The 18681-nt window shown below is 46.1% G+C and overlaps 1 protein-coding gene across 2 annotated transcripts in view; it reads left to right on the forward strand.

Moving 5' to 3' along the window:
• brf1a (BRF1 general transcription factor IIIB subunit a) overlaps positions 1–18681 on the forward strand; it is an 89594-nt gene that overhangs the window by 51032 nt on the left and 19881 nt on the right. For both annotated transcript variants that reach the window (XR_011603048.1, XM_070979710.1), the window contains exon 16: positions 1841–2106. Coding sequence is in view for 1 of the 2 variants with exons in the window: in XM_070979710.1 (XP_070835811.1) it covers positions 1841–2106 (266 nt within the window). In the remaining variant the exon portion in view is untranslated. The remainder of the gene's footprint in view (positions 1–1840; positions 2107–18681) is intronic.

Genomic DNA, 18681 nt, shown 5'->3' on the forward strand with positions numbered 1-18681 from the left:
CTTCCAGCTGATCAGGTCCAGATAAAGTCGTCTGCAAGCATCAATGTGCACAGAAATATTCAGGCTTCACTTTCCAAAGGAGACCAGAGCCATGTCTGTACTCACATGGTTCAAGTCCTGGATCTGTTTTAGGCCCATTCTTACTGGATGCTGAAGGTTTTTGTTTCTGCCTGTTAGCGAGCGTTCAGTGCAGAGATGACAGGAAACCAGTGGAGCCAGAACAGAGGCCGGTCCCTCGGACTGGATCTGTGTCAGCATCCAGAGCCCAGAGGCCACGCTGACGCTCCGTGACCAGATGTTTTCATGTTCGGTTCAAACACATTTGATTTCACTTCCTGAGCTGCTCGTCGGCCCGATGCCGCATCTGTAATCAGCCAGTTCATGATGGAAACAGCGTCAGAACATAGTAAAACAGACCGAACGCAACTTAACAACCTCCTAACGTTCAGAAGAATCAGGATCAATAATAGAAAACAGAAAAGAGCGAAGCTGGAACGGGAAAATGTTTGGAGCTTTGACTGACCTGATTCACAGATTACAGCAACTGTGTTGGTCAGTTTCCTGTCAGCTGACCAATGTAATGACACACCTGTACAAGGATGTTCCTTTCATACCCAATCATCACCTGCTACCACTGGACCTGTTTACCAAACAGGACCAGACCAAACACAGACAGGCAGACAGAGGGACAGACAGAGAGACAGATGAGCAGACAGAGGGACAGACGGACGGACAGACAGACGAGCAGACATAGGACAGACAGACAGACAGGGTGATGAGGCAGGCAGACTGGTGAAACTGGTTCCCATCACCGGCCCTGGCACAGCTCAGAGTCTTTGTTCCAGCCAACATCTGCTACCTGCTGAATTACCTGCAGCTCTAATGAGACGTGCCGCCTCCTCGCGGCGCCGATCCCACTGACGGCGCTCCGTCCTTTCGCTGACAAATGAGCGAATGCTTAAATAAAACGCCGGCCGCTCTTGTTATTTTTACGCGTGGCGAAGCGAGCGTCCTCGTGTAGCTTCTGACTCTCTGCGTCTCGAGTTGATTAGCTGCTGCTGTGGGGTCACTTTGCCGCCAGCCGAGGAAGACGATTGTCGGTTAAATTGGCCGAATCTGTGAGGAAACATGGGAGATTTAAGACCTCGTCGCTGTTGCATGAAATGTGCTTCAGAGTTTGTTTTCAGAGAAGAGAAACTTCACTGAACTGCAGCCGTAATTCCACCGAGGTCGAGGTGAACGTGGAATAACTGAAACCGGGCGATAACCCCAATCTGCCGTCTTAATTGAGATAAATTGCTGATTACAGAAACGTGTTCGGCTGTAAATGTGCTTATAACGGTGTTCCTCTGGTGGTCTGAAACCACTCTTTCATTTCAGAGGGCAAATCTTTCCATCTGGGACCCGGACGGTCTAATACGGAGACAAAATATCTCCAGATAACATTTGACCCTCATCTGCTGATTAGAATCGGAGCAAATTTAGTCGAGTTGGAGCGACTGTGAGGTCTTAATCATGACCTCATCACACGGCCATGATGGCGTTTGATTGGCTGTTAATCAAAGAATCCTGGACGTCCGGGAAGAGCAGCTGAGACGAAACAAACAAACCTGTGATATTTGTACTGCTGTGAGTACAGTTAGCTCCACGCTAGCAGCATTGAAATACTCAAACTGCTAAACATCAGCATTGTAAGCATGTTAGCATGCTAACATTAGCATGTAGCTCAGTCTGGCTCTTAGCGCAGCCTCACATGTCTGTAGACTCTTTGGTAGCATCCAGCTAAATCTTCTGTTTTCTGATGACGACTGATTTGATTGGTTCTGTTTGAACCCGACAGCGCAAAGCACCCGCGAGGAAGCGTCAGCCGATCCGCGCCAACACGGCGGACGAGGCCATCGAGAAGATGCTGGAGCAGAAGAGGATCTCCTCCAAGATCAACTACGACGTCCTGAAGGACCTCAACATCAAGCCCGGCGCCGGCTCGGCTCTCAAGGCCGACTCCCCGAAGAGGGAACCCGCTGCCGTGAAGCGGATTCCACGAAACCACAGCGCCGCTCGAGCTCCGCTCAGCCTCAGCACGCCGCTCAGCACCCTGGGAAAAAGGTGGGTGCACCGCCGATCTTACATCAGCTTGGCTCTGTCAGGTGTTTATGTCCTGGTTTATTAAGAACCACAAACCATCAGAAAAGTAGGAAACAGAAAACTGAAGCCAGAGAGGACCAATCAAATCACAGCCCCTCAAAACTCAACCCAGAGTGTGTGTGTGTGTGTGTGTGTGTGTGTGTGTGTGTGTGTGTGTGTGTGTGTGTGTGTGTGTGTGTGTGTGTGTGTGTGTGTGTGTGTGTGTGTGTGTGTGTGTGTGAGTGAGTGTGTTTCGGACTGTTGGTCAAGAGAAAGCAGCTGTTTTTGTCTTTGCACCAGTTTGTGACATCTTACCGACTCAGTGATTGATGGACTTAATCTTTCGGTGCGATGCTGAACATAATAACATCCCGCTGCGAGGAAATGACACTCGTCCGCTGGCAGGTTTATTTTGGCTAATAACTGATCGATCAGTCAATCAGTCAGTTTGTTGAGGACGTGAAGTCTGACATTAAAGCAACCATCAGGTGAATTCATCACTTCTTGAGGTGGAAGATGACCTCAGCGGCCTCTTTATTAGGTACACCTGCACACTAATGCACGACGTCCTTCCAGAGCTCGTAATGTTGGAGGACCTTTATTTTAATAAATGAATAAAATTTCAGCCGTTGCACAAACATCTTAATTACCTCTGAATCCGATCAGATAATGACTCCTCTTGTTCACACTGTTACCTGTACTGTAGTATCCCCCTGAAAAACAACAGCTAAAGTACATAAATCCATATTTAATTATGTTGGGGTCCCTCACGCCGGTAAATAATCCTCAATGCAAACAGCAGCTGCTCGATAGAACGAAGGCGAGATGGATGCAGAGTGTTTACAGCCGCCGCTTCGAGGTCAAATCCAGCCGGTTTGTGTTTTTCTGGCACGCGACGGCGGCTTCACGCCATAATGATGAGGCGGCACTTCTGCTGTCGGCCGGACTAATCACCTGCGACGGGAGGACAGATGCTCGGTTTTGTGGGGGATTTTTTTCTCTCTCCTCTTCTGGGATTGTCTCTTCTTCTCTGCCAGGATTCGGCCGCCGTCCTCCCCCCTCCCCCTTTCACGACAGGCATCTGCAGGACTGATCCACTCCGAGCTTTGAGGGCTCTTCTTCAGTTTGTTTGCTGTTGGTGGAAACTGGTTTCCTATGGCGGCGTTTTTAAACGGCGTTGAAGCTTTATGAGCGTCCGACAGAGGCGGCTCTTCGCTGATCGCCTGCCGCGTTCTGGTTTCTGGGCCTTCGTAAACCTGAATCTGGTCTCGCTTTGACCGCTCTGCTTATTTATTGTTTATTTCTTATTTATGGCAGCTGGGAGTCTTTTTACAGGCAGTTTCTCCTCAAGTCAAATAGATTGTATTTATAAAACGCCCTCGAACAAAATGGGTCCATCAATCTGCCCTTTACAGGATGTAAACATCGATAGAAACATGAGAACAAACACATACAGACCATAATAACTGAGGCCAAAGTGTGTTTGTGTGTCGAAACAGAGCACAGAAACAAACATGAAGCACAGAAACACAGTTCACTTCGATGGAAACCACTCAAGCAGATAAACTGTGTTTGTGAAGGTCGTTCTGTAGTTTGGTGGCTGTGTGTCGTCCATTAATCAGGGTCGGTTCCTCCTGCCCATGTGTCCTCGAGCAAGACGCTGAGCCCTGAACACCACGATCCTGCTGATAAACTGCTTTTTGTTGATTACGTTAAAACTATTCAGATTTTTACCGACAACTAAAAAAGGAAAACAGAAAAGAAAAAAGGGAGCAAAAAAACGTGAAAAACAGAAACAATAGATAAAAACTAAGAAAATCAAACAGAAAAACAAAAATAACAGGAACAAAACAAAAACTAGCACAAAAGCAAAAGAAAAAAGAACAGAAAGATCATGAAAACCAGAAACAAAAGAAGAGAAACGAAAACAAACAGCAAAACAAAGAAAATAACAGAAAAACCTGAAAAAATTAAAAATTGAGAAAAACAAACATGAAAAACAAGTAGAAAAAATCATGGGAAAACAGAAAGCAAAAAAATTGAGACAGAAACAGAAAAAGTGAAATAGAGAAAAAGCAGAAATATAAAATAACTGAAGAAAATAAAACCAATGCTGAAAAAAACAATGATTGATGATCAGAGCAGTTCCTGTTTAAACGACGGTAATGTGATTCTTTATTGATCACGTTGGAGGAAGCTGCCTTTGTGTTCACACCCGCCCACGGAGAAGTCAAAGGTCGGCCGGCAGTGATGCTTGAGGAGACTTCGGCAGAGCCTCCGTCTGCCTGACGAGGCTTTAATCTGCCAGTTTCTCTGTAAATCGCATCAATAAATGAAGCCAGTTCGTCCGTGTGCTGAGGATGAAGACGCTGATGCGAATAAATCTGATGTGTGAGAGCCGGAGGAGTGAATGCGCTGAAGTAAAAGCTTTTTAGGAACAACAAACACGCCGCAGTTACACAAACCCAGCGACGGAGAGGAAGAAGAAATAATTTATCCACCCACAGCGACAAGAGGATTCAACGACCACGACGGCAGTTAAGAGCAATGACATTAACTTTACAAATGAAATTAACTTTGCAAATCAATATTTATCATCACCCGCATGGACTTTTCCACCTTGACCTCTGACCTCTGCATGCTACGCTTGTGCTAACGATGTAGCAGTTGGAGTCATCATCAGAGACGGTCGATGGCGCGTTTTCACAAATAAAACCTCCAGAGACTCGATGACTGACGAGCAGCAGACGTTAGAACAGGTGTAACGTTAGTTAGAGGAAGCTGAGCTATCTAACGTTAGCAGCCTGGCTGCTGCCTCAGCCTGCTGTGCTACCGAGGCGCTAGCTGGGTTTGGCTAAATGCTAAAGCCTGTCGATGTAAACAGAATTTTGGAATTGATTGTTGTGTTTGGACGCCAGAGCTCGGTGGTGTGATATTGTTCCACTGATGTTGGCCGCCTCCAAATACTCCTCATTCACCAGCTCTGAGTGCATTAATCTAAACGGCCTCTCATTGGTCTTTGATGCCTCCAGACGACTGAAACCGTCGCTGAAGTTATGATATGTTAATCCCCAAAGAGGCATTATTTTTCCAGTAATTAGGGCCAAATACCAAACTGTTTTATCCCAGTTAACTTGGAAAGGAAGTAGTGCTGAATCAATCAGTCGATTAATTGATCACTGCTGCAGCTCTGTGAGGATTCTCCACTTCTTGTGTTTTATATCCTTCTAAATGGAATATCTTTATTTTTCAGACTGTCGGTCAGACATTAAGAAGCGTTTCTAGATCTGTGGCTGTTCTCCATTAATGGATCGATAACATGATTGGACCGCAGTGTTTGTCAGGGATAGAAGTTTGCAAACAGCAGCCCGGTAACAACCGAGCGCTGGATTTGAGCCGCTCCAGTTGGCTAATGGCTGCTGCCTCCTCGGAGAGCCGACATGCTCCATGAATGAAAGACCATCTCCACCTTCGTGTCTGGGCTGTGATCTCTTTGAAGAGGGGCTTCAACCCCTCTGCTGTTTTTAAGAATGGACCCTCTCTCCTGAAGTGTTCGACCTGCTTGAATTTTTAAAATCCATTGCTGCCTCATCAATGAATCATTGATGGGCGTCGCCGCGGTGAATCACTTTTCTTTTCCTGAATGGAAACTCGCTGCATCCATTTACGCAGAAACCGCCGATCTCTGCACTTTATCGCCTTCAATGCACAACAGTGTTTTCGACCCCTGCGGTTTTTCAGTTTTCAGTGGCTCTACCCACAAACCATTAGGAGCGAGAAAATGCCCCGCGGCCTAGTTAGCGCCGACGTGGTGATAATCTCCCATTCTCTGGTAGCATGTCGGCGGCAGCGCTGGAATGAAAAAAATCAGAAGAAAGACAAAAAGGATCTCAAACAGCGACCGTTGAGCGCAGAATGGTCTCTTTCAGCCCGGCGCTCGAGGAGCAGACCGTTGCTCCGGACCCTGAAAAGGTTGTTGTGCTGCTTATTGAGAAAGGGGAGAGGCCTGGTGTCAGGGAGACCTATGAAAGTGCAGGAGAAGGCCTGCTGACAGTGCAGCCATTGTGCCTTGTTTCGAGGCCTCGCTGAGGGGCTACACTGAGGCATTGTGCTGCTCCGGCCTCCCCTCCCTCTCCCAGTTCCTCCTCCAGGCTCCTGGCTGCTCCCTGTGCTCAGCTCGAGGGTCTGCTCTGGTAGATGTGGGCTCCTGCTCGGCGTCGGGATCTGGAGATCAGCCTCCACCACCTCCACCTTTTCTGCTGCTCTTAACGTTTTCTCCTCTTCGGTCTCTATGAAGGACAGATTCATCGTCTTTGTTGCCTCTTGAACGACCCAAAGTTGAAGTACAACTGTAAACTTTGTACTGTAGATGACATTGATACCCAGAAATGATTGATTGATGTCAGTTCTTCCATAGTTTTCTAGCTGTGTTTTTGGTACACAACATTTTGGTACACTTCTGTCGTCACAGATTTATAGCATTTCATGGCAACAGTGTAGAGAATCCGGTAAATTTTCAAAATAAAACGCCATGTGCAGACTCCTGATCCTTTTCTCCCACATCATCATCTCGAACCCTTCAGAAAGGATCCTCACTCCCTCCATCTGCACCTCATTCTCCTCTCCACATCCTTCATCCACCTTCCTCACTCAGTGTCTCTTCATTGCTCTCCTCTCACGTTATCTCCCATCTTCTTTCTCTCTCCTCCAGGTTTGCCTCCATCTTCGTCATCCCACTGTTTATCCCCATTTCTGTTTCCTCCCGACCTCCTTCTCTCTCCTCCGCCCGTCCTCTATTCTCTCGCCTACTTTTCTAATCCTGGCTGCGTCTCTCCGTTGAAAGCCCTCGGCAGCAGCTCCAGGCCTGTTGTATCACTCTGCACCATCAGGTCTGCGCTCGCTTTGGGCTTTTGCTGCTCGCTAACGAGTTCTTTGCCTTTCTTGTCCTCGCTGTGGTTTTTTCCTCCTCCCAGTTTTGTCTCTTTCATCTTTCCTCTTGATCTATCCACTGAAGTGTTTGCACTTTACAAAACATGCTGTAAATGTGCCTCGTTCCGCTCAGACAAGTCTGATCGCAGGACTTGGAAACGAGCGGCAGAACTGGCGGCGAGTTTGATGAGACCACTTAGAGTAAACAGAGTGCAGCGCGGCGAAGGGCCGAGCCGTTACGACCGATGGGTTCGGCTGACGTCTCACTCCACTCGCTATTTTTCTGACAGGATTTTTCTTCCATTTATTTTGTGGATGACATGACAAACGTTTGGCTTCTTTTGGGTAACAGAACTTCAGTCCGTGTTCCTGCTCGTTGGGCTGCACTTCCTGTAGTTGTGGAAGTAATTCACAAGCATCGAGTTGAGCTCTTTAATGTTAATATTTCTGACTTCTGTTCAAGGATTGGAAGCCAACTGCGCTGATCTGAGAAGCGGAAATCTGAAAAGTTTAGCTCTCAAGATCTTAAGATGGAAACAAATTTTAGATTAAAATTCAAACCGAAGGTGTTTTTCTCTGAAATGTTAGCGACTCTGTTTGCAGCTAATGCCGCGTAAACAGTCCTCTCATTCATTTCAATGAGACCGTCTTTCTACTGCACACCTGATCGTAGATACTGCGACAGCTTTGGGTTTGATGAGCTTCATCTAGAAAATGTCTGTGAGTTTCCAGAGCAAAGGAGGAGTTGCTTGATTGTGAAAAATTGATAAAATCCTGACAGATTATTGTCTTATTTTGGCCTTTGACATTAGCATTTGAGTTCACTCTCGAGCTTTTCACCCTGGAGACAAATTTGAAAAATAAACCTGATTTTGTGCAGCAGAACTTTATTTTCAGATCATACTGCGACCTCTCGGGGGTCCTCAGGTTATCTGCTCATGCATATTTCATCCTTTGCTTTCGTTTTGAGCTCAGGGTGTCGGATCATCTTAACCTGAACCAGGAGATGAAGACATATCTGTCTGTGTCTCTGCATCGTCCATTTGTCAGTTTTCCTCTTAAAAATGAGCTGATGTGTTTAGAGTGTTTAGAGCTCTGTAGGTCTGTGTCTCTGCTCGCCCTCTGTCCCTCTGTTATCTTGTCTTTGTCTCTGTGTGTCACTCAGCCTCACCTTCATTCGTCCCCCCCCCGTCTTTCACTCTGTATTCCTGCTAACTGGGCTGTTGAGGAGCAGCAGAGCCCTGCTGTCCTCCCTGTCCTGCACAGTCTTTAGCTCCAAATGTCCCATGGACTCGCTCACTTCTGCCTCTTTCTTTTTCTGCCCCCCTCCTTCTGTCTCTCCACCCTCCACCTCCTCCAGCCAGCTGCCAAACAGACCCTCCCTGTTCCCTCCATCCCTACTGGAGGATGGAAAAGCACTCTTCCAGAAATAGCCCAGATAATTGCCCTCCAGTGATATTTTTTCCTCCTCTCTCCCTTTTTGCGCTCCTCTGCTCCTTCATCTGTTCTTCTCCCATTCAAAGTTTTTTTTCCCCTCTTCTCTTTTTAGAGAGCTTGTTTGACTCCAGAGCTTTTTTTGGAGAAAGAAAAGGAGAATTCCTCTCTCCTCAGAGGGAGGGAAGTCAGAGCAACCGCTTCGGTCTGTGTTGGTTTTCCAGAAATGTAAATCTGATCCACAGACTTCGCCAGCGGAGGAGGAGAAACCGGAGAACTCAGCAGTTTTCTGGCCAGATGTTGCCGCTGCCACCACTTCTCCAGGGTGGTGCCAGAGGATGGAGGGGGGGGGGAGGAAATACTTCCCATTTTGGTTTTTCAGCCCATCAGAGCAGGTGTCATGAGAAAGTCAAAAAGTCATCCGGGTGTTTAAAAACTTTACAGAAACAGGAAAAACGGAGCGAGAGTTAAATCTCCACCCGCGGCGAAGGGGAAGGGGGGGTCGGCTCAGTTTGGATCATATTTTCCTGCTCGGCGCACTCGATCGAAGAGGATGTTTTTCCTTGTTACGCGACCAGCTGTGTTAGAGGAGGGTGTATAATTTGTCTGTGGTTTGCAGCCCCTCCCTGTAAGCCTCTGATCCCCCAACTCCCCCCCCCCCCCCCCCCCGGCAAACTGTGCGCAATGAGCCGTTGGATGGTGGTGGAGGTTAGCAGACAGACAGACAAACAGACGGACTGAGAGGGTCACGGGCGCTGCCAGGCCCGACCCACCCGGCGCCCCCCTCCCCCAGCAGCCACGTGACGGGCCGCTGATGAGATTAAGAGCTCGTTTCTGCAAAACGTGAGCTTTTCAGGAATTAAAGGAGCAACAATGGTTCGTTTTAAAAGCTGTTGTCAAACTCGATCAGTGGGATTCGAAAGGATTTCACACTAATAGTAAAAATAATCACGTACAGGAAAACTGTATTCTGAGCGTTCCTCAGCAGCAGCAGAACTACTGTCGGGTAGATGTCCTCGAGTATAAAAAACAGCTGCTTTTCATGCACTACATTTCTCAAGATGGTCATGTGTTTTATATGTTAACATGCAAAGTAACTGTCAGATAACTGCAGCGGAGTAAAAACTACAATATTTCCCTCTGAAATGAAGTATTACAGTATTAAAGTCTAGGTGCATTCATTGATGTACATGGTGTACAGGAGAAAAATGCCATCTTTTCACTCATACAGCTTCTGCTGCTGTATCACCAGCACAGGATGCACCTTCTTCTGGTTTGCCTTTAGTCACTGTGGCCGTGACTTCGGACCCTCCTATTCCACAGCTAGCTAGCTGTTAGCCCGCAGAACTCTTTGACCTTCTAGTGAAAGTGATGTAAGCAGTAATGAACTCTTAAGTGGTCAGCTGGACACCTTGGAAACACATGACAGACTCAGGTGTGAACGGGTGATGAGTTTCTGCTGTTGACGATGAAACCTGTAAATTCAAGGAAGCAGAAAACCAAACACACCACATGAGGATTATAAATCTGTTTCTCAGCAGTAGTGCCTGATGTGATGGATTGATGGGATGAAATGTTAGCTGAGCATGAGCTCCACTTCAGTCATCTGGACACTTCCAGTATTTAGCATCGTGATCTGGATGTCGGTGCCGTGACGTGCTGGTTCATACATGACGTGCCAGCCTGCTCCCCTGCTGCTCGCATGTTAAATGAAGCACGTTTCACACATGTATTTACATTTAGACCTTCAGCCTCTGCTCTCATCCGCAGAGATGTTCCCATAAATAATCCCTCCCACCCGCCACCCTGCTCAGACGAGCCCACTCCTCATGAAGCGCTGAGAAATGAGAGCATCTCTTTGATTGTGGACGTCCGGCTCTGCTCGCAGCAGCGACAGCAGCTTTCCCTCTGCAGCCTTTTCCATCCAAACGGCTTCAAACGGCCAAACCTTTGTTCTCCAGCGCGCCACACGCTGTAACTAATGGGACAGCCAGGGCTGGAATTTCGAGGGGAACTCTAAAACTGGGCCATTTGGAAAACATCCCAGTTTTTATCCGCGGCTTAGCCACGGAAAGAAGAAAAAACAGCCCAGCCAGCAACTGAAAATGTTGACACTAAAAGAGTTGATGCTATTGTGGTAGTTCATGGCCTCACAGAGCCGCAGCGTAGCTTAGCATCTGAAAACTTTCCCCCCGGAGCCCGAAGAAGAGACGCTTTAACAGCGAAATTCACTGAGATACTGCCTCTTTTGTCCCCCTTTATCTTCACTCTCAAGTCGTTCTCCACTCTCTTAAAACCCAAGATGATATATTAGCTTCATTTTTTTATTTTACCCTCCATCCCTGCTAAGTTTTATTGACACCATCCCCCCAGCTATTGCCAGTTGTCAGCCAGTGGCTAAACGGCCTCCCTCAATCGCCTTTTCAGCTCAGGCTTAGTCTCATTGGCAGTAAGCTGATTAGGAACGAGCCGCTAAGCCCAGCAGAGACTGATAGCCTAACAGAGAGAGTCGCGGCGGAGTGGATGAGTGCAGGAGGGTGAGACAGACGAGAGGGAGTGAACTAGTGAAAGTGAGACAGACAGGAGGGAGGCTGAGATTAATAGATGGGAGACGGACGTTAAGTTTTGCGGTTGGACGTCTCTGAAGGGTAAAATCTGCCGGTTGTGTGGAGGAAAACACTGTTTGTGGCTGAGAATAAGCAGCAGGGTGAAGGAGCAGCTACATCTGTCCTGGTTTGACCCCAGTGTTGAGGAGGAAGAGGAGGAGGACATACGGCCGACGGTCGTGGGCCGTGAAGCGATGCAGAATCGAGGGTTCCTGAAGGGCGAGGGAGGCGAGGAAACAGATAAAGTGACTGCGTGGACTTCAGTTGCCATGAAGTGCATCGAATGCATGAGTGAGATGCAAAGAGATGAAAGTCGATCTCTAACGTGTTGTAGATAAGAGACTGAAAAGAGGAAAAACTGGTGAAAATGCTCCATAAACAGAACATAAAAGAAATTCAAAGAGAGCTAAAAAGAACAGAGGAGGCGGGACGGAAGAAAGGCTCCATTCACACTTTCATTCAGCTCCTATCAAGATGCAATTTAATGCACTTTCATTCACACCTGAGATGGATTTACAGCTCCGTGTTGAAGTGTTGGACTACAGCGTTTCCGACGTGCAGCTCCGAAAAAATGTAATTACACCTCAGCGCTGCACTGACTGCAGAGATGACTCTGCAAGAGCTGTGATTGGTCACATTTTGTCCTGCAAGTTTCTGATGCTGGCAAATATTGTTGATAGTGAAGACTGAAATTCTCCGCTGCTTGTCACTAAAACACACCTAATGTCGACATTCACACCACGAATAAATCATCGTCACAGTGAAAAACATAATATTTATTTAAAAACATGTCTGTCGGTTCTCATTCATCCAGGCCATGGTACCCCTCTGTGCTTTAACGGGCAACTGGACTCGGTTTTATGTGAGTCGTTCACCCACCACACCATCGTGTGAGTTGTTAGCATCATGAGTCGTGGTGTGAATGGGCGTCTCGTGAGTTGTTGCCTCACGTGACGTTCATGTGAGTCATTAGGGTCACGTGAGTCATGGTGTGAATGAGCGTTATGTGAGTCGACCCACCTGGCCATCGTATGAGTCTTTAAGATCACCTGAGTCATGGTGTGAATGGGTGTTGAGCCACCTGGGGAGGTGGGAATGATCCTGCCGGAGGATAACTGTCAGTCAGAACTGAAGAGGCCTCTTGAATGAGAGGCAACATGTCTTCTGAACCTCAAACAAGCCTTTTTAAGCACTGAGGAGTAATTACACACCTGCAGATGCTAAACGGTGCGTCGCTTGAGGAGATGAAAGGAAGCATTGAACCACGTTTCCCCAGCGCTTCAATACTTCAGACCATTTCAGTCAGTTCGTTATTTAAAAACTCTGTTGGACTGTTCAGCCTTCATCTTGGTGACTTCATAAACACAGTGATCCCAGAAGCGACTGGTTGCTCTCTGTGTCACGATAGAGATGGTTCCTCTTGGAAAATGGGAGAAAGAGTTCCTCACAAACCAGAAGACAGTCCAAACACTCCAAATCAAACGTTTGACGTTTCCTTGTGTCTGTAATGCCTTCTGGTTTTTGAAGCCCATTATTTTTATTTGCGATTTTTAGATTTACGAGCAGAGTCACAAGACCCGATTTAGTTTTTGAACTTTCAAATCAATCTGCTCTTGAACTTGAAATTAACGGGCACTTGAAGTTCATTGTGATGGATCACACAACTCGCACAAGTTAATCAGTCAGTTAACTGATTTTCACATCCAGCAGAAATGAGTGAAACCAATGGCTGCCCAGAAGGGACAAACGACAAACATCTACAAAGCAAAAGACAGAAAGTAACTAAGTACATTTATTCAAGCAGTGTACTTAAGCACAAGTACGAGGTACACTGTCATATTTCCTCTTTTACGTCAGCATCAGATCAGGGTGCTTCTTTTCCTCTCATGAATACAGAACTCTTCATGTGAAGTGGGAACCAGCTGGCATCCACTTGCACTGTGTTGATGTTGCTTAAATACAAAGATTTAAAACAAGAGAAACTCCATATATAGAAAAAAACTACAAAAGCAGCAACAATCCAAAATCATAATAACTGTAAAGCCTGAATTTATGTGCAGGATGTGAAGTAAACATGAAGCTAGACGCTGTGAAAACACTGAAATCATCATCCAGACTCAGATCGTCTGCTTCTCTTGTGTTGTTGCTGTAAAGCATCTGAGTCTGTACGCCGTTCACTCATCTCTCACACATTTCAGCATGAAATACATCACAGGGCGGCTTTAGTCTGTCATGTAGTTATGCTGCTCAAAGCATCGGGCTGACTTCTGGGCCAGGCTCTCATCATTCAGATATGTGGAGATGTAACTGATCACAGATGGTTATTGATCAGAGTGTCAATCTTCTTCCTCAGAATTCAAAGCAAATCTGTTTTTCGTTCCAGTCGTCTTTTTGCACCATGACAGAAAACCAGCGTTAGCTCTGAGTCCTGAGAGGTTAAAACAAGCAGAAATTAGAAATATGTATGAAAACAGGTTTAAATGAGGATTTGTAGCTGTTGACAGACACATTAATAAACATTAAAAGGTCCTTAAATCTGTTTACAAGTTACCCAAAAAGCTTTATAATTATTTGACATAAAGTAACTTTTGCATAAAAACATCAGCAATAAGTCAGAAAAACAGACGGGATTTAAACTTGTATCAGATAACTGTGAATTACACAGTGAGGAGCTGACTGGAGCTTTAAAGGAGGTAAAAGAGAGACGTGGAGCTTTTTATAGAAACGTAAGAGGTGCAGATAGAAGGAGAAACGGTGTCAGAGGAAAAGAGAAAGCTGTGACCTCCTTGTAGAGGTGAAGGAGGCAGGAAGACGGGAGCAGCGACGGAGCGGCAGGAGAACTGTGACCTTTTAAAAGAGGTGAAGGAGTGCGGAGGTCATACAAACTGAGAGGAAGCTGAGACCTTTTCAGGGAGTTCACAGGAAAAATCCACTTCAACGCTCTTGAGAACTGGTTATTGATGACAGCTCGTACTTTTCCATCCGCTGGCTGTGGATGGCTGAACAGCCCGAGGTTCAGCTCTTATATAATGGAACTTGATGCAGTGATTCAGCTCGTCATCATACTGGAAATTTTACTGGAAATTCAGCTCAGAGACTTTATAGACAAGGCAGGTTTTATCGCTGTCGCTCCGTTTAAGCAGGAAATACAATTACTTTGAAATAATACTGAAAACCACATCCGTCCATCCATCCGTCTGTCTGTCCGTCCATCCATCCGTCTGTCTGTCTGTCCGTCCATCCATCCGTCTGTCTGTCCGTCCATCCATCCCATCGGTCTGGGTTTGAGTTGCAGCAGACTATAAATGTTAGTCCAGATGTCTGTCTCTAACAATGGGGAATCTTGAGGTTTTCCTAAACCAGATGATGTATATAATCTTGCCAGCTTGTTCTGGCTCTACCAGCTCTGGGTCTCCTATCATCCAAAGGGAGGCGCCCAGGAGGACTGTAATCAGATGCCCAAACATCCTCAACTGGCTCCTTCTAAGCCTTCTGAACTCCCTCTTCACCACAATAGTCCACCACAACGCCTGCATTGCTGATGATGCTGAACCAATCCACCTATCGACTTCACACTTGTTTACCCCCCAAGACCCCAAGATTCTTGAAGTTCTTTGCTTGGGGCAGCAGCTCACTTCCAACCCGGAGGAAGCAATCCGTCGTTTTCCATGACCTCAGACTGCCACAGTGCTGGAAGTCATGGTCTAAGGAAGCCAACAGAACCACATCATCTGCAAAGAATAGAGCAGCAATTCACAGATCCCTGAACTGGACAGCTGCTCCTTGAGATCCTGTCCTTGAAGACCACAAACAGAATCAGTGACAAGGGACAGCTCTGGCTAAAACTATTTCATATTGAGACATTAACTGTATGTCTTATGAAAAACCAGCTGTAAAGTCAGGATTTGGTGTCCAAGATGTTCCCTGGACCAGCCATTTAGCTTCTACAGTCAGCACTTTTTCAGGTAGAAAATCCATCAGAATGGAGCTGAATAGTCCAACGTCTACACCCACATCACCAGAAAATGTCCCAGAATTCAGTGCAGCCACAGAACATATTGGGTTTTGCAGAAAGGAGCAAGTGGAGGTTTCCAGACTGGAAGAACTCAGTTATGGAAACACAACTTCAGGCTCCTTTGGAAATGTGGAGAATTTGAAGTCACAAGGCGAGCTGAAGTGTTGTGTCTTCAATACAACGATAACATTACTGATAACCTGAACAATGGCTCTGTTCTATAAAGTGTCCCAGTCAGCCCTGACATGAGTCATCCATCCTTTATGTAGCAGTGATATCTGCAGATTTTTCCCTATAAGAATTTAGACGAAGGCACGATAAACACGACATCTATGGCGTTCCTGTTCAATGTGGGCTTGCATGCAACAGACTGGCTAAAAGCATGTGTCACATTGTGTTCCAGCCAATCTTTAAAAAAAGGACAACTCTGCCTTTTTCTCACCACAGCCTCATTGAAATGAAGCTGGCATCATTCAGTCACGCAGCGCTAACGTTAGTCTCAACACGGCCTTAATTCCTTTTTCAAGGACATCCAGGGTGCTGACGCCACAGCCGACTGATCTCCGAAGCCGGCAGGTTCACGTCGCAGTTTCAGGATAAATATCTGAAAGAATTTAACGGTAAAGAATTTCCTGACTTTAAAAGATTGAAGACGCTGAGCAAGAAGTCTGTCAAGTGGAGGAGTGTGGGAAGTTCAGAAAGCGAGCGAGACAGTGGCATCATTTTCATTCATTCATCGCTCTCAAACTGATAATACAGAGGTTAAAGGTCAGAGTGAGCAGCAATCGTGTGAAAATGGACTATTTGTGCATGATGGGGAGCTATCAGGAGGACGAGTTAAAGCGAGACAGAAAATCCCTGCTGCCTCCTCTAAGAGCAGATTAGAAGAAATGCAGGAGGAGGAGGAGGAGATGTGATTCAGCAGAAGAGGAGGATGTTCAGTACATGAGGTTCCTTTTGAAGAGACGAGCTTCTCGCCTACAGCGACGCACTTCTGCTAATTTCTGGAGACACAAATGAAAAAAAAACCCCTCCTTTTATCCACCAGTAAAAATCTTATTCTTCAAATTAAAAATCCACCAGTGACTTCAGAGCATTCACACACAAGTCGACTTGTTTTGAGTTTTTGACCACTGGCAGCGCTACGGAGCAACGTTTGCATGTGTGGGTCTCTGGGTTATTGGCATTGTGCACATTAAGCAGAGTCCAGGCGGCTCAGTGAAGAAGAAGAAGAGCGCTCACAGGTGAACGTGGAAGCAGACTTTAAAATATCTTAAAAAACTGGCTTCGAGAACACCGTCTGAGGAAGGAAACATTCAGCCTTTTCTGTTCGCTCAGTGTTATGGTGAGAACACTGAATGTAAACACATTTCTTAATTGTTTACAAGGAAACTCCACAGGGCACCTTTAAGCCTTTTGGCTTGTAGCATCCTTTCACGAGCCCGATGAGGAGCTGAGTGGAGCGCTTTCATGCCAGCGTTCAGATCCTGGATTACATCGCCTTCTTTTATGGGCTGAGTGAGCGACCAGCGCCACAAACACTTTCTGTGAATGCAGCTTGTTTCTGAGGAATGCTTAGAAACAAGCTGATTCTGTTGGAAAATGGGTGAAATGTTCTTACAGTGCTGCCAAATGAAGTCCTGAACGGTACATTTCTAAAGCTGAGATGTCTTATCTTAGTCTTATCTTGTGACCTGCAGCAGAGTAAACTGACTGGAACCAAACAATTACTTGATGAATCCATGACAAGTTTTTCTGAAGCTGCAGAAGAAGAGCAGTGAGGTTCAGCTCAGCTTCGTCTGAGAGCCGCTGGTGGTCGGCAGCAACATGTGTGTTGGGGGTTGATGGTCCTTTATGAGCGAGTTACATATGGCCCCATTGTTTCCTCGGGGAGTGATTTATACGTGGCTTCAGACTGGGCTTCAGGAGCCACTCCCCACTGCTGTAAACGGCCGCCATGGAGACGGAGGTCCGCCGAAAAGTCTGCCGCCACAGGCCGCCAGCAGCGCTGTTGACGGCCGTTTGACCTCCAACCTCCACAAGTGACTCGGAGACTCTCGCAGTGAGCTGAGATTAATCGCCGCTGTCACACAGAAAGCTCATATGTCCAGAATGTGAACTGTGGTGCCTCTAAAGCTCAAGTCTCACTGATTGTTTGAGTCCCACTGAGACCCAGCGTGCTGAAATTTATGCAGCCATAATCATCCACTAATATGTTTTCAGTCTTTATGTGCGAGGAAACTAGACGACGTGCGTTTGTGAGCGATATCAGGTCCTTTCTCAGATTGTGAGGTGACATTTAGGGGAAAGCTGCTTGTATTAACCTTCATTCATTCATTCAATCATCTTTTTCTCATCTCTAAGGGAAGAAGAACAAAATAGAATCATTTTCAACAAACCTTTAAAAGACTGACTCGAATAAGTAAAATAAGCCTGCATCAAATGTAAAAATGGGTTTAGTGTTTACAGGAAGTCATTTTTAAGTCATTTGCTCCTCAAATGTGAATATTTGCTGATTTACTTATTCAGGCTTCTGTGATGCGACAGGAAGTCTTTTTGAAGGAAGTCAGATTGAACAGTTTGAAGGCTTCATCATGACCTCTGGGACACTGTGACGCCATATTTAGACAATGGTCTGATGTTTTATGGAGCAAATATTTAAAAGATGAATCAAGATAATAATTGGAAGCTCAGTGAGAAATTTAAAAAATAATCAGTTTAAGTCCAAGGACTTGACGTGGTGATGGCAGTGCGTTTCAGACACTTCTTCTACTTATAATTACTTGAAATAATTTGGTCAAAAAATGTGTTTGACCAAGAAAAATCTCTTTGAATGAGTTTGAATTCAAATATTTTGGCTTTCATCATAAAAGTGTGGTTATATCACAAAGTAAAACCAATAAAAACCTAAAACACAAAACCAGCATGTACAGCAGAGAAAACATCATTACTGAGATCAATCAGGGAATCATTGACTTCAGTCCAAAGACAAAGTGCTTGTCTGTTTCTGTGAGTTTAAACTCAGTCGAGGTGACCTGAGTGATGGCGAGCAGAAGGTCGTCTGCCTCTCTAGAAAACCATTAACCACGGGCACCACGTCAACAAAAGACTCACGAAACTCTGAGCCAAACACAAAGAGCGGTAACCCGGGTCACCCTGAGGAAACCTGCAGGAATAAAAGCCTGAAGGGAAGCAGAAGAAGGAGAAAATGAACATCGATGAAGCGGGAGAGGACGTAGACGAGCTCAGCAAAGTCTGCAGTCTGGCATTGAATACTAACGTGATGTGATGTCCTCCTGATGGTGAGAAGATTTTAAAAGAAGAAAATTTCTGCATAGTAATTAAGAGGAAGTTTCCTTGACCGAAATGTCAATAAATCCCCAATCCATGCAGGCACAGATGCTCCGTGGAGGACGTCCTGCTGCTACTTTCACAGCCTGCCGTGCTGTTGGCTTTGCTCTGTGACGCAGCTAGAAAACAAAAGTGCATTGATTCGACTGACGAAATGCGAGTTGACTCTTCTCGAATCATCGACTTTTAGGGGGCGGTCCTCAGTAACGTGTCACTAGAGTG

Source organism: Chaetodon trifascialis, chromosome 14 (assembly GCF_039877785.1).
Source record: "Chaetodon trifascialis isolate fChaTrf1 chromosome 14, fChaTrf1.hap1, whole genome shotgun sequence".
Lineage (NCBI taxonomy): Eukaryota > Metazoa > Chordata > Actinopteri > Chaetodontiformes > Chaetodontidae > Chaetodon > Chaetodon trifascialis.